Source organism: Megalopta genalis, chromosome 3 (assembly GCF_051020955.1).
Source record: "Megalopta genalis isolate 19385.01 chromosome 3, iyMegGena1_principal, whole genome shotgun sequence".
Taxonomy (NCBI): domain Eukaryota; kingdom Metazoa; phylum Arthropoda; class Insecta; order Hymenoptera; family Halictidae; genus Megalopta; species Megalopta genalis.
In genome coordinates, this window is record NC_135015.1 from 16,881,924 (window position 1) to 16,896,878 (window position 14,955).

Genomic DNA, 14,955 nt, shown 5'->3' on the forward strand with positions numbered 1-14,955 from the left:
CGAAAATCAAACGAGAGCCGCAACAAATTCCTCAGGGCACAGTAACCGGCCCAGAACGAACGAAACGCTCCATCCACGGGTCCCGAAATGCTTCTCGAAACGGGTCCACCCGCGTTCAAACTTACGCAGTGGTGTACTCGAGCGAGTTCGTTTCCTCTTCCTCGCCGATGGTGGCCAGATTGCTCTGCCAATAGTAATCGTCGTCGCTGTCGTCGCTGGTGTCGTCGTCCTCGACGTTGTCGTTCTCGTTCCTGCTCCTGTTCCCGGCCAAACCGCAGACATTGCGATTGACGTCGTTCAACGACCTGCTGTAAGAGTCGTCGTCGTCATCGTCGTCGTCGTCGTCATCGTGATCGTGATCGTGTTCGTTCGTTCGCGTTCGGAACGCGTTCTCGTCGATCGGCGAGTCTCCGCGATCGGAGCTGTCGTCTCCGACGGACTGCCTGTCGCCGAGCTTGTCGACGGGCTCGTTGAACCTCGTGGTCGCCTCGTCGCTGTCCTCGCCGGAGTCCTCTATCTCCGTCGAGATAGTGACCAAGGTCCTCAGCTCGGGCTTGGGCCTCTCGCAGGCCTTGATCGCCGGCTTGATCCTCTCCGAATCCAAGCACGCTTGATCGTTCGCGACGAAACTCGGCCTCTCCTCCTCCTCCTTTCTCTCGACCTCAACTGGCCTTCGAGGACAGAACGCCTTCGCCTTCCTGATCTCGATGATCTCCAGCACCTTGTTCGTCCTGTATCCGTCGTCTTCCAAAACGTCGAAACTGTCCGTGGACTCGGTGTCCCTTTTCTCCTCGCTGTTCGCCCTCTCGAGCGGTCCGCCGTTCTCCACGGGAACGTTCTTCGGCTCCTCCAGCCTCTCCGGCTTCCTCTCGTCGGCTCGTTTCGCCGCGCAGTCCTCGCTCTTCGGGACGGGAACGTCCGCTTTCGGCGATACCGGTTCCTCGAGGCTGGCCTGCCTGGTCTCCGCCAACGGAGCCGTCGGCTTAGCCTCCGATCTGGGCGCAACGGCGGGCGGCGGCGGAGGCGGCGGCGGTCTCTTCCGCCTGACCTTGACGTCTCTTCTAGGCAGCGGCTTCGGCGGCAGCAGAGGCCCCTCCTGCTGGGGTGCCTCGTTCACCGCCACCCCGCCGGCGGGCTTCTGCGGAGCCGGTTGATCCCGATCGCCGTTCATAGTTTGGTTCACGTTGATCCTGTTCACGTGGTTCCTGGCCGGCAACGGCGGCGGCGTTCTGTCCGAGCTCCTCGCGACACCGGCCGGCTTCTCCGGCGAGCTCTTCGGCGAGCGGAAGTGCTCGTGGCCGCCGTTTACCCTTTCGACCAGCTCCACGTCGTCCTTGATCGGCTTGAAGTGCGTGGAGGAGTCCGCGGCCAGGTCGGCCGTGTAGAAGAGGTCGGGCCGCGCCTCGTGCCCGTAGCTCAGCGGCGCGTCCTGGAAGCTGAGCGGAGGCTGGAACGTGATCGTCTCCTCGATCAGCACCGTGTTCGGCGCCACCACCGCCGTGATCCTCTCGACTTCGCCCCGGGACTCCACGTGGGTCACCGCCTCCGAGCTGGCCAGCCGGCGCAGCAGGTAGTCGGGAGGCGTCGACGTGTAATCCGCCTCGAAGTTCTCCAGGCAGATCGCCTTCGACAGCTGGTAGTCCCGATCCGTGGGCCTGTCCGGCTGCTCCGCGTCCGCGCCGCGCGGGTACTCGCTCGGCTGCTCCGACGCCGTCGACGCCGTCGACGCTGTCGAGATCGTCGACACGCGGTCCGACGTCGAGAACCGGTCGATCACCGTCGACATCGAGCTCCCGGTGTCGTCCGACGTGCTACCGTGCGTCGAGCCGCACTGCGAACGGGCGTCCAGGTACACCATCGCTTCCGGAGGCTCCTGAAATTGTCGCAAGTCTCATTAGCGCGATAATGATATGCGGTTGCGACGGCGAAGTTGTGACTCGCGGGTCGTGACAGTGATCCGCGCGGGATTTTTGTATGAAGCACGCGTTTTTGTGAACTTGTTTTTTATTACATGCGAGAGGGGACGGACAAACAAAATTATTTAAAAAAAAAAGTAAAGTATGTATATATTTACTTTACTTTTGTAAAGTAAATAATATTATACATAACATTATAATATAATATAACTAATATTACTTGTGTAATATGTGAGTTTATATAATTTATATATTTAATATTTTTATGTTTTATATAAAAGGATCCGGTGTTCTCAAGGCCATCATTTTTTTTTACGTATAACTATATACTATATACGACATTGTATTAACCCTTTGCACTCGAGTGGTGACTCTCAGACACCACTGAAATTGTTATATCACGTTCCAAGATAATTTTTGTATTAATAAAGTTTAGATTTTTTTAAAAATTGCTAAAAATGTAACTGTTGTACGGATCACTACAAAGACACAATTTCATATGCATAAAATACACTTTGTCACATAAAATGGAAATACTACAAGTCAGAGAAATTATTTATGGTTTACAGTTAAAATGGCTTCGAGTGCGAAGGGTTAAAATTATTTCCTTTTTTAAGAAAATCCCACGTTTATGTGTTTCAGTAAATGTGGGTTTTATTAACACTAAATCTAGCATAGTTATATATATATTTTATTGAGTATAAAAAATACGTTCTGACGCGTATAATAACGTGATATTATGCTCGTCGAGATCATAAAAAGAAATTAACTTTGAGAAATCACCGGAAAAAAAGACCTTTGAGAAATAACCAGGAAAAAATGAACTCGTAAAAAATGTATCTTGTATTATATCACAATTCGACGAGGTATTTAGATGGCCTTACTTAAAAGGAACTACCCTTGGCTGCAAAGGCTGACTAACTCTTTGCAACTCGTTTAGCAAAGGCAGCTAAAAGAGCAGTGCACATTCATTTCTATTTTCAAGTCTGATAAAGGGGTAACATCAAAAACTCCCACATCGATATAATAGAATTGTTCGAATTCACGAAACAACCGAGCTTTATTTGCTTTCAGGGAAAACGATTTTACTTTATTTTGTTAAGATCTCTTTAAACGAGGCTCCATTCTTTGAACAAAATGCTATCCGAGAAATATTTCGAACGAACCCCTTCGAAATATCGCTCGAATGAAATTCGATTCGAGTAACATTTCGACGTACAATTTCATTCGACAAATGTTCCAAATAAATTCGTCGAATAGAATTTCATTCGAGCAATATATTGAATAAATTCTTCGGAAGAAATTTCATTCGAGCATCACTTCCAACAAATCCCTCCAAATAAAATTTTATTCCAGTGATATCTCGAAGAAATTCGTCCAACGAAATTTCATTCGAGCGACACTTCCAATAAATTCCCCCAAACAAACTAGCATTCGAGTGAAAAACAAATAACAATAAATTCGTCGAATAAAATCTGATTCCTACAATATCCCGAACAAATTCTTCGAACAAGACTCGCCTAATACTTCGACGAATTTATCCGAAATATTTCTCTTCCAAAGAACGTATTCGAAACGTTCGTAATTCGAACGAAGCTTCATTCGTCGGAATGAAATACGAAATCCCGATGCGCTGATGCCAGCAGGGAACGAAGCCAACCTGTTTCGATTTGGCGAGCTCCGGAGAGCGTTCCTTGGGCGATCCCTTCGGCGTGTCCTGAGCGGATCCATTGCAGCTCTTGGGCGAGGACTCGCAGCTCTCGTAGAGGCTGGGAGCCTTGCTCTCCAAGCTGATCGGCTGGGAGCCGGGCGAGTTTGTCTGCGAGCTGGTCTGCGACCTGGCACCGGTCCAGGACTTCCTGACGGGGCTGGGATTCGCCTCGCCGTCGGCCAGGCCCCTGGCCTGCCTCAGTTTCCTAGGCGGGACCGGCGGCGGCGCCGAAGGCAGTTCCGGGGGCACCTTGCTTTTCTCCGGGGAGCTCTTTTTCTCGGCGCTGACCACCTCGGGCCTCAGCGCTCCCCTGCACCTCACCATTAGCTTGATCACCAGCTGGGACTCCTTCAATCGCCTCACGCAATCCAGCCGAGTCATGTGTGTCACTGGTACACCGTCTATCGAGAGTACCTGGAAAAGAGACACCGGTAACGTGACCGGTGTGCGCACGTGAGAGATACGGCCCCGGCTCGTTTCTTGCGCGGGCCCCGACCGCTATAAACAAACCGCCTCGGTCGCCAGACTGCGACCCGCGCGAGTCCCCCCGGCCAATCTGCGGCTCGCCCGAGAATCGTAACGCAGCAAGTGGGTCTCGAAAATTGCAGGCGGCCGCCGGTGCAGCCGCGATCCCGGCTACGAACGCGTCGCGTGACAGTTCTACTTCCGGTTAATTAAAATGCTTCTGCGCTCTGGAACGATTTAGCTGTTTTTCTCGTCGTCGCGGCGACGAGAACGCGGCTCGCGATCGTTGCCCGCTAAGCGACAAGTTATTAGCGCGATCAACGGTTCATTGACTCTCTCGATCATTGCATAGGTGGACCGATCCGACATCGAGCTGGACGAACAGTGCTTGATTTCTCGAACGATTTCTACGGAGGACGTTGCACGTTCGAGCACCATCGGACGGATCGTTCCCGGCTCGTTCCCGGTCTTACCTTCAGTTTGCGCGACGATTCTGCGTTGAAACGCGGAAGCCAAGGACACGCCCGTCCGGGAAGTCCTGCGGTTTCGGTTGGGACGGGTTTCTTGCGATGTTAGGCGGATGCGGGAGGTTATGGAACCAGAGGATGGCGGATCTGGAGGTTCTGTGTGCAGTAAATTCTCAGAAATTGTTCTTCGGTTTGTGAACAAGATTGGATAGTTTGGGGAGGGGAGACGCGATTGTTCGAGCCTCGTGGCTGATTTTTATAATCGTTGACAATTGGCAATTATAAAAGTGAGGTGCAAGGCTCCAATAATCGTATCTCCTTTTTCTAAATTGTTCGTTTTTTGTTTATAATTTGGAGAACAATTGGGGAGAATTTACTGTATACAATGGACAGAGAGAGATTTTGGAAAAAAATTGGCCAACTTCGACTGACAATAACTCAGTGAAAAATCATCGTAGAATGATGACCATTTTTTTTAAATTGAAGCTTGAAACCTCTACTTTAAGATAGTGTTTCTGGATTTTAATTTAGATGCACCCTCGCTGCTGTAATAATTTAAATGGGAGGCCTATGTTTGTCGTATCTATGTTCGCCTTGATACAAATTTGCCGATCTCCGCTAACGATAACTCCGCGAAAAATCGTCCTAGGATAATGACTATTTCTTAAAATTAAAGCTTGAAACCTCTACTTTAAGACAGTGTTTCTAGATTTTAAGATCGATGCACCCTTGCTACTGTAACTCTTTAAATGTAAGGCCACGTTGCATGTAACCCAAGTGCAAGGGTTACTTTGAAGTGCTGTAACTTCGCGAGAAAAAATTGCAGCAAAGTGCCCTTTTGTTTAAATTGAAGAGGAAGGATCAAGCTTCATTCCACTGCGAACGGCATCTCCGAGAAAAATTTTACAGAGTCCGTGCATTTCGTCAAACTTGGCAATTTTCAATACGACAAACATGACTTCAGATTCAAAGGGTTGCAATCGCGAGGGTGCGTCAAATTAAAAATCCAGGAACTTTAAACTTTCTTAAAGTAGAAATTTCAAACTTTAATTTAAGCAAAAGTCATCATTCCAATCACAATCCAAAATTTTTCTATGCTATCATGTTTTTTTAGCAAGAAGCATTTCTCTTCGCTCAGACACACGTTACTATAAAAATTGTAAAAAATTTCAACAAATTTGATCTCGTAATTCTTATCAGTGAATTTTTATTAGTCGCTTTCAGATCTCGGTAGGTTCAGCGTTCAGACCAAAACACTCTTGAGAAAAATTCTCGAAGGCTAAAAGGACCTCTCTCCGCAAGGATAAACCGCGAACTTCGCCGGACGAGCCAATAAACTACAGGATATCCCAAAAATGTCTCGCAATCCGAAAGTACGGGATTCCTGAGGTCATTCGAAGCAACTTTTTCCTCAGCGAAAATGCAATCCGCGGCTTCGTTTACGAGTTATGAACGAAAAACAGTGACCAATCAGAGGCGAGATCATTTGGCGCGAGACGGCCGAGCCAATGAGCGGAACCGGGCTCCGTGCGCTCGTTGGCTGGGCCGCCGCGCGCCAGCCGAGCTCGCCTCTTATTGGTCCGTGTTTTTCGTGAATAACTCGTAAACGAAGCCGCGGAGAAAATTTTCGCAAAGGAAAAAGTTGCTTCAAATGACCTCGGGAACCTCCCATTTCCGGATTACGAGACATTTTCGGGACATCCTGTCTATAAAATCGAGCCAAGCATCTTACCTCGTCCCCCTCGCCCAAAGTGCCCCAGGAGCACTTGGCCCTGCTGGCGGGGCTCTGGTCCTCGCAGCTCTGAACGAACAGCTTCCTGACCCTCTCCGCGGTCTTGTTGCCGCCCTCGAACTTCAGCCCGAAGCCGAGCCGCTCGCCGGGCAGCCGGAACACCTCGACCTCCTCCTCAAGGGGCCCGTCGAGCCCATTCGTTTGCGCCTTCGTGCCGGAAATCTGGCCCGGCTCGTCCTCCTTCTTCCCCTGGCCGATCGACAGCACCGTCACGAAATTCTCCGGCGGGGGCTGGCTCTCGACATTGACCACCGTCACGAAGTCCTCCGTGGCACACTTGGCGACGTCCATTTTCCGGGCCGATCCTAAAGCGTTCCATTCATCGCAAGCCCGCTGATCTTTACCGTCCGGAATGCTGGCCACTCCCTGAAAGCAGGTCCACGGCATTGTACTGATCGGTCGGTGGCGTAATCGGCCGACGAGTTTTCCTCGATCGTCCGGGAGAGAACTATTGTCCGGGACGATCGCCGGTTCGGAAATCGCGTTCCCGCCGGTCGCGATTTCGTTCGCGTTTTCCCCGAGCAGAGTCGCCCGACAAGATCGTCGTCGTCGTCGTCGCCGCTTTCTCTATTAATTCGATTATAACACGAGCTCCTTCCTGTGTCGTAAGAAACGATAAACGTCGCGAGCGACCGGCTATCGCGATCGCAGGATCACCTTTTTCTGGTCGGCGCGCTTGCAAACGGGATACGCCGGGACAGAGATCGGTAGGCCGACCGGCCGACGAGATGTCAGTGGTTTAGAAAATGGGACGGACAAGTTGAAACGAAATGACCGTTCAGGAATTTCGCGGTACGGACGGCGACGATGGACGACTCTCTTTGACTTAGGGTACGCTCGAGTGTCCGCACTCGTTTTACGGCGGATTTTACGGTTGGTAAATAGACGAGGATATTATGAACTTTTCGTTGGTTTCCTTGTGGATTACGCGTGGTCTTTCTCCTTACGATAATGTACGGTACGATGCAGTAAAATAAAATAGACAAAATAAAAGAAGAAAATGAAATAAAATAGATACGATAAAATAAGAAAATTAAATAAATTAGATACAATAGAATAAGAGAATGAAATGAGATAGATAAAATAAAACAAGAAAATAGAGTAAATAAGATAAAATAAGACGAGAAAATGAAATAAAATGGATAAAATAAAATAAGAAAATAAAATAAAATAAGTAAAGTAAAGCGATGCAATAAAATAAAATAGATAGAATAAAACGAAAAAATGAAATAAACTAGATAAAAGAAAAGAAGAAAGTGAAATAAAATAGATAAAATAAAGCAAGAAAATGAAATAAAATACACAAAATAAAACAAGAAAATGAAATAAATTAGATATGATAAAACAAGAAAATAAATTAAAATAAATAAAATAAAGCGATAGAAGATAATAATATAAATATAATAAATATAATATATAACAAAAATAATATATAATATAATATAATAAAATAAATAGATAGAATAAAACCAAAAAATAAAATAAACTAGATCGAAGAAAAGAAGAAAGTGTTATAAAATAGACAAAATAAAAGAAGAAAATAAAATAAAACAGAATGAAATGCACTAGATTAATGACGCTTCTTCGAAGAACTGCTGCATTCGAAAGGAACTCGTCGGTCTGGTTTTAATAATTATGTTCGCGGACGTTGTTATTTTCTATTGCTCAAGATAACTTTACTAAGTTACGAACGAGGCTACTAATAAACGATTCACTAGGAGATCCTGAACTAATGAGGCTATTAACACGTTCGCTGGCAGGGTTTGGCCTCAGGGACAGTCTCCGTGGCTACAACTTTCTATCGAACGCAACGTGTGCCCTCGTAAAAAAAAAGGAAAAATATATATATATTATCTCGGGAAAGTGCGTGCGTTCTAGAACATTACGGTATGCATTAACGTATAAAATTATTTTGATGCTCGTTACGGGGATATGCGGTCGTCGCACATGCATACGAGTGAGTTAGAATCGTAGTGGCGTAAAACACATTTTGCTTGTTGCTCGAAGCGCGAAGCATTATTGTTTATTAAGACGCGTATCGTTTGCCGAACAAATTCATTGTCGAGATGATTTACAGTGAAATTAATTTACAGTAACTTTGTAATTTATTTCACTTATATTTTTATCATTTTGGCGTGCATAGATTACGTTTCAATGCACAAGTCGAAATTTTCCTAAATATCGTTTACGCTGCTACGATTCTCACCCTTTGACATACAGGGTGTCCCAAAATTATGTTAATTCCGGGAAATGAGGGTCATTTGAAGCGGCTTTTTCCTTAGCGCGAATGCGATCCACCGCTTTGTTAAGGAGTTATCAACGAAAATCACCGACCAATGAGAGGCGAGCTCGGCTGACGCGTTACGCCATTGTACGGGATTCCTGGCGCATGCGTCACCCGTCCCCGCTCCTCCGATGACTTATTCGCCTGAGAACCCCCGAGCAAAGGTCGAAAAGATCCGACTGCATGGCCGGCTGGGATTTGTCGAAGGTAATCGATGCGTGCGACGTGCGCGCGCGGAGATTCGCCGAGCGGAAATCTGTTGAATCGACGCGAACCGGCGCGGCGGTGGCGGCGCATAGTTGCCGGCAAACTGTGTCACGTAGCGTAGATCTTCCCGGACGGTCATTAAGCGCACCTTAACTACATGCCGGCGCAACTCGCGTGACCAACTTAACGCGGAACTTTCATGTTCCCGCTGCGATCGCTCGTTTTCCCGTCTGCCCGTGCTCCGGCACGGTACGACGCGAGGTGCAAATCGCGAGCAAACATAAATACGAGCGGACGTGTACCGGAGAGACGCACCGCGCCGCGCGGCGGGACGCGATCCGCCGTTCAGCTCTCGATTTATCAACCGTTTACAGTTTATTGCGTCTGCTCCCGGTATGTCGCAGGAACAAAACGGAACATCGATTGCACAAAATTGAACGAATTTTTCTTCGTTCCAGCCGAACATGGCAGTCCAAATATACGCTGCAAATGATTACATTTGCTGCACACGAATATACCGACTCCCATTAATAATCGGACACTTTGATTGAACAGAGTCAATTTTTCATCGCGTTTCGTGTTTCATACGTATTCATTTAATGAACCGTTCTTTTTTTCTTTTTTATTCATTCAATGCACGCGTTCTTTGTGTATTTATTTATTGCTCGTATTTCTACAGATTTATTTAATGCACGTGTTTCTTGCATGTTTGTTTATTGCTCGTATTTCTCATGGATTTATTTGATGCACGTGTTTCTTGCATGATTATTTATTGCTCGCATTTCTTACATATTTATTTAATGCACGTGTTTCCTGCATATTTATTTAATGCTCGTATTTCAGACATATTTATTTAATGAATGTGTTTCTTGCATATTTACTTAATGCTCGTATTTCAGACATATTTATTCGATGCATGTGTTTCTTGCATATTTATTTGATGCGCGTGTTTCTCGCATATTTATTTATTGCTCGAATTTTTCACATATTTATTTAATGCTCTGAGAAGATGTACATTGTAATACGTTTAAGACCGCTATTTTGTTTTACAAACAAAACAAGATTATAAAATTATTTAATTATATAAAATAACACAATTATATAAAGCGTAGATATCAGAATATATCAGAAAAATTATATTTTCGATTCCGAGTTAAAATAGCTTCGACTGCAAAGGGTTAAAAAAAATACAGCTCATTTTTAATGCAGTTTTAAAAAAGTCAATGCACTTTAAATTCCCGTCTGTTGAAATCTTTTCAGATAAAATCGATTTAGTGGAAATAGGTGCACGCGAAAAATCGGTAGAAATAGCGTTAAATTAAATTGATTTTGTGTTCGAGCTTTTGGGGTCGAAAGAAACGAAAACAAAAAACGTGGGAAAACTTGGTCGGGATGGTTTTACGGCGATCGAAACGAGAGAGATCCCTTCTCGCGATAGGGAGAACGATTTTCCAGTGCCCGGAGAGATTCCCGCGACGTTATCCCGGCCAATAAGTCTTGGAGGGTCGACGTCGGTTGTTTATTCACCGTCTCCGTTCGTTTTCACTCATCAGCATCCCGCGATCGCCTAACGATATGTATATTGCCGGCCTCGTCGCGAGAAAGTGCGCTCGGTTTTCAGGGGCGGGAGGACGGTCCCGTCCTTTCTTTTCCCTTGCACTCCCGCGATTTCCGCGGAGCGGGACCGAGTAGAAAGTAAATTGACCCTGGGTCATCAACGGAACGCTGTCGGACCCCCCCGAAACTAACCGCGGGATGATTTTTCTCGAAATCGAAAGTCTTCCCCGCCGCCAGCCGCCCGGCGACCGGTCGCATAAATCAACGCCGGGGACATCTGAACAAACTCTGGAGATGCATTTTTAATTGCTCGGGTGTCGGGCATCGATTTTTACGGAGGAAAGTGGCCGGTCGTCGGTCGATCGTGCGCATAAATCGTGACAACGACGAGGTATATTAACGATGGTTTTTCTGTCCGCTTGTTTATGCTTGACGGAGCATTCTGCTGCGAATCGTTCGAAAGAGAATCGATTCTTTTATTTTCTTTACATTTTCTTGGAGAAAGTTATAGCCGGTGGATTACTCATTAACACTGTTTTTATAGTTATACCAATTTACCGAATTAAGTTCGCGACGACCGTGGCAAAAGTCGAGAAGCGATTTCATGGAAAACGTGGAACGTAAGAACCTTTTTATAGTTTAACAATATTTAACACTGTTTAATAATATTATTATATTTATTATATTTATTTAATCATTTTTATTAAGAAGTATTAAAAGATATCATTTAACCCCTTCGATAAAAATAGCGTATTAATATAAAATAATTTTTATCAAAAGGTATTAAATATAAATATAAATATATAATTATAATAATATAAAAAATAATATAAATATATATATATAATAATATAATTAAATATATATAAATATAAAATATAGATATTAAATATAAATATGATAAAAAAGATCATTTTTATTAAAAAGTATTCGAAGATGTCCTTCAACCCCTTCGATGAAAGGTATTAAATATATCTTAACGTGAACGATCAGTATGTATTGCTATACAAATCTTCAAATATATTTTTCTCGAAAGTATGTTTCTTCCAGAACGATGATATTACAAAATCGACTTAACTAAAAAATACCTTCAAAATTCACCTGCACATCCAGTATACTCAACAGGTGCTTAAAAGATCGTTTCACATCGAATTGGTCGCATTTCACCATCGATTATGTAAATTCTGTTCGAACTAGAATTCTGATATATCGTTTTGAAGTTTCTATCATGCATTTTTATTGTCGCTTCGTATTATGAAACGGTGTTAATGCAACTGGTTCATTGGTGAACGATCCGAAAGCGCGGGCCGGTTACATCGTAACCGAGGCTGGAGAAGCAGCTGGTCGCATTTTCCAAGCTCCTAAACAGATTTCTGCGTATCTAAATGAGAGATATCATGACAAAGTTCCTTTCTCTGCCGTAGAAAGTCTCGCGATCATTTCTTAGCGTTTTTCTCTTTTTCTCGACGCGATAGGTGCTCTGCCGCAGCACGAAACTTTCAAGGGTCTTAAAGGTGATAGAAAACGATCCAACCTGTGTCCTTTTCTCTCTCTCTCTCTCTTTCTCCTTCTGTTTCCTTCTCCCGCATGCATTACACTGTCCCGATCTACCACCTTGAGGAATTCTCGGTCGATAAAACGCTTCCCGCGACAGCGAATTTTATGGCGAATCGTTTCGCAGTTCCTCGGTTCCTTCCACGGAGTCTTGGCCCCAATCTTCGACGACCAATATCGCCATAAATTGTCACCAGAACCTTCCAATCCTTGTTTTCAATCTACTTTCGCCATTTTAAGCTGTAACAGCTCGTTAATTTTATTATCGACATTTAGCATTTCAAGACCGAGTCGAATTAAAGAGTCGTATTCGCGTAAGATTTTCTGATAAAATCAATGGAAGAAAGCATTAAATGGAAAAGATCGAACAGAGAATATTGATAGGAGGTTCAACGAAATGCACAGAAAGTCGCGCGATTGTCGACCGTCTTCGAATCGACGCTCGATCCGTCGATTACTGCCAAAAAAAAACGAGCTTTCCTGAAAAAGTTTTCCCGAACTTTTCTGCGCCGACATTTCGAGAAAGCTTTTACACAGAATACGCGCAGCTAATTTCGTAAAGGATTTAAATATAAATAGCCTTGTGACATTTAAAAGTGTCCTTCGGCGACGCAGAGCTCGAGCAACGGGTACAGTGACTCGCGTTAACACTAGGAAACGTTTGAAAGCAGAATGACTTTCTTAAAAGTGGACGAAATGACTTGCGAGTTTTCGAGCTGTCAGAGAGACCAGTTTACACGAGTTAACGAGACCTGTAAAACGCATTTTTCTTTTCATATTTTCGTTTTAGACTTGTGCTAACAGAAATGCTAAAATACGTGGATTCTTTTATCTTTTGTTGTCATTGCAAGTAACAGCAAAATTAATGAAATATATTTCGGTAACTGCACAGCAAAATTAATGCTGAGCCTGTTACTAAAATTAACGCTAATTAATGCTAAGCTTGTTACTAAAATTAACGATAATTAATGCTGAGCCTGTTACTAAAATTAACGATAATTAATGCTAAGCCTGTTACTAAAATTAACGATAATTAATGCTAAGCCTGTTACTAAAATTAACGCTAATTAATGCTAAGCCTGTTACTAAAATTAACGATAATTAATGCTAAGCCTGTTACTAAAATTAACGATAATTAATGCTAAGCCTGTTATTAAATTAATGATAATTAATGCTAAGCCTGTTACTAAAATTAACGATAATTAATGCTAAGCCTGTTACTAAAATTAACGATAATTAATGCTAAGCCTGTTACTAAAATTAACGATAATTAATGCTAAGCCTGTTACTAAAATTAACGATAATTAATGCTAAGCCTGTTACTAAAATTAACGATAATTAATGCTAAGCCTGTTACTAAAATTAACGATAATTAATGCTAAGCCTGTTATTAAATTAATGATAATTAATGCTAAGCCTGTTACTAAAATTAACGATAATTAATGCTAAGCCTGTTACTAAAATTAACCATAATTAATGCTAAGCCTGTTACTAAAATTAACGATAATTAATGCTAACACTGTTACAAAAATTGTGAAAAATTTGAATAAATTCTTTCTTGTAACTTTCATAAGACATCATTTGTTTTTTAATCGCTTTTTTTAGACTTCGGTAGGCTCACTGTTAAAGTCATTTTGTTCCAAATTGAAAATATATGTCTAATAATGTCTAATAATGTCTAAAATATGTGTTTAAATATATGTTTATTTAAAAATATGTCCGAATATTAACGCGAGTTACTGCGAATATTAACGCGCCGAGAGAAGCGGAATATCGCCGCGGAAAAACGATTGTCAAGGGAAACAACGTTACTCGCGGATCGTCCCGATGCGAGTATGGTTGCGACAACAAACCAGCCGGAGGTTTCCGAGCGGGCGCGGGACGGAAAATCGCTGGTTAACAGTTAGCTCGGGATTCCTCTCTCGGCGCGTCGCGGCGCACAGTGGTCGGTTTCCATAAAGAAAGCGGAAAAAAACATGTAACAACTGAAATTACTTATTCAAGCCTTATTTCTTCGTTTTATATTACTGGTGCATATATTTCGATTTTCGTTGGGATATAATAATGAAAACAAAATGCAGTTCTACGCCATCGATCCTGAATAAACGAGTACGGCAAACGGCATTTGGACTTTCCTCGCCGATCGAACCAGACATTCCGGAAGCCGACAAGATTTATCGTCTCACGCTTTCGTGACTTTGTTAAACAACCTTTGTACGTAGCCGAATTTCCAATTTAAGTTTATTCCAGTTCAGTTTCTACTAGGAAAACGGCAAACAGTTCATCGCCTCCGTGCATTGCTCTTCTTTACGCCAAATTTATGCTCCTCTTTTGTTCGAGACATTTGTTTAGACAAGGTGTAATTTTACAAGAAAAATTAAGGTGAAATAGTTGAACGACTTCTGAACGATTTCTGGAGCTTTGCAAACGCTGGAGTTATGTTGACTAAATTAAATATATAATCGTTCTGTTGACTAAAAATAGTGATTTTCTTGACTGCTTGTGAGCAAAAAAGTTCATCGTCTCCGTGTATTGCTCTTTTTTATGCTAAATAACTTTTGTTCGAGACATTTGTTTAGACAACGTGTAATTTGACAAGAGAAATTAAGGTGAAAGAGTGGAACGACTTCTGAACGATTTCTGGAGCTTTGCAAACGCTGGAGTTATGTTGACTAAATTAAATATATAATCGTTCTGTTGACTAAAAATAGTGATTTTCTTGACTGCTTGTGAGCAAAAAAGTTCATCGTCTCCGTGTATTGCTCTTTTTTATGCTAAATAACTTTTGTTCGAGACATTTGTTTAGACAACGTGTAATTTGACAAGAGAAATTAAGGTGAAAGAGTGGAACGACTTCTGAACGATTTCTGGAGCTTTGCAAACGCTGGAGTTATGATGACTAAATTAAATATATAATCGTTCTGTTGACTAAAAATAGTGATTTTCTTGACTGCTTGTGAGCAAAAAAGTTCATCGTCTCCGTGTATTGCTCTTTTTTATGC

General features: G+C 43.4%; 1 protein-coding gene across 2 annotated transcripts in view; it reads right to left on the bottom strand.

Moving 5' to 3' along the window:
- Window positions 1–14,955, bottom strand: part of bbg (PDZ domain-containing protein big bang) — a 157,676-nt gene that overhangs the window by 118,389 nt on the left and 24,332 nt on the right. For both annotated transcript variants that reach the window (XM_033478369.2, XM_033478370.2), the window contains exons 2-4: window positions 6,292–6,717; window positions 3,577–4,041; window positions 126–1,873 (exon numbers count right to left, since the gene is read on the bottom strand). In XM_033478369.2, coding sequence (XP_033334260.2) covers window positions 126–1,873; window positions 3,577–4,041; window positions 6,292–6,717 — 2,639 coding nt within the window. The remainder of the gene's footprint in view (window positions 1–125; window positions 1,874–3,576; window positions 4,042–6,291; window positions 6,718–14,955) is intronic.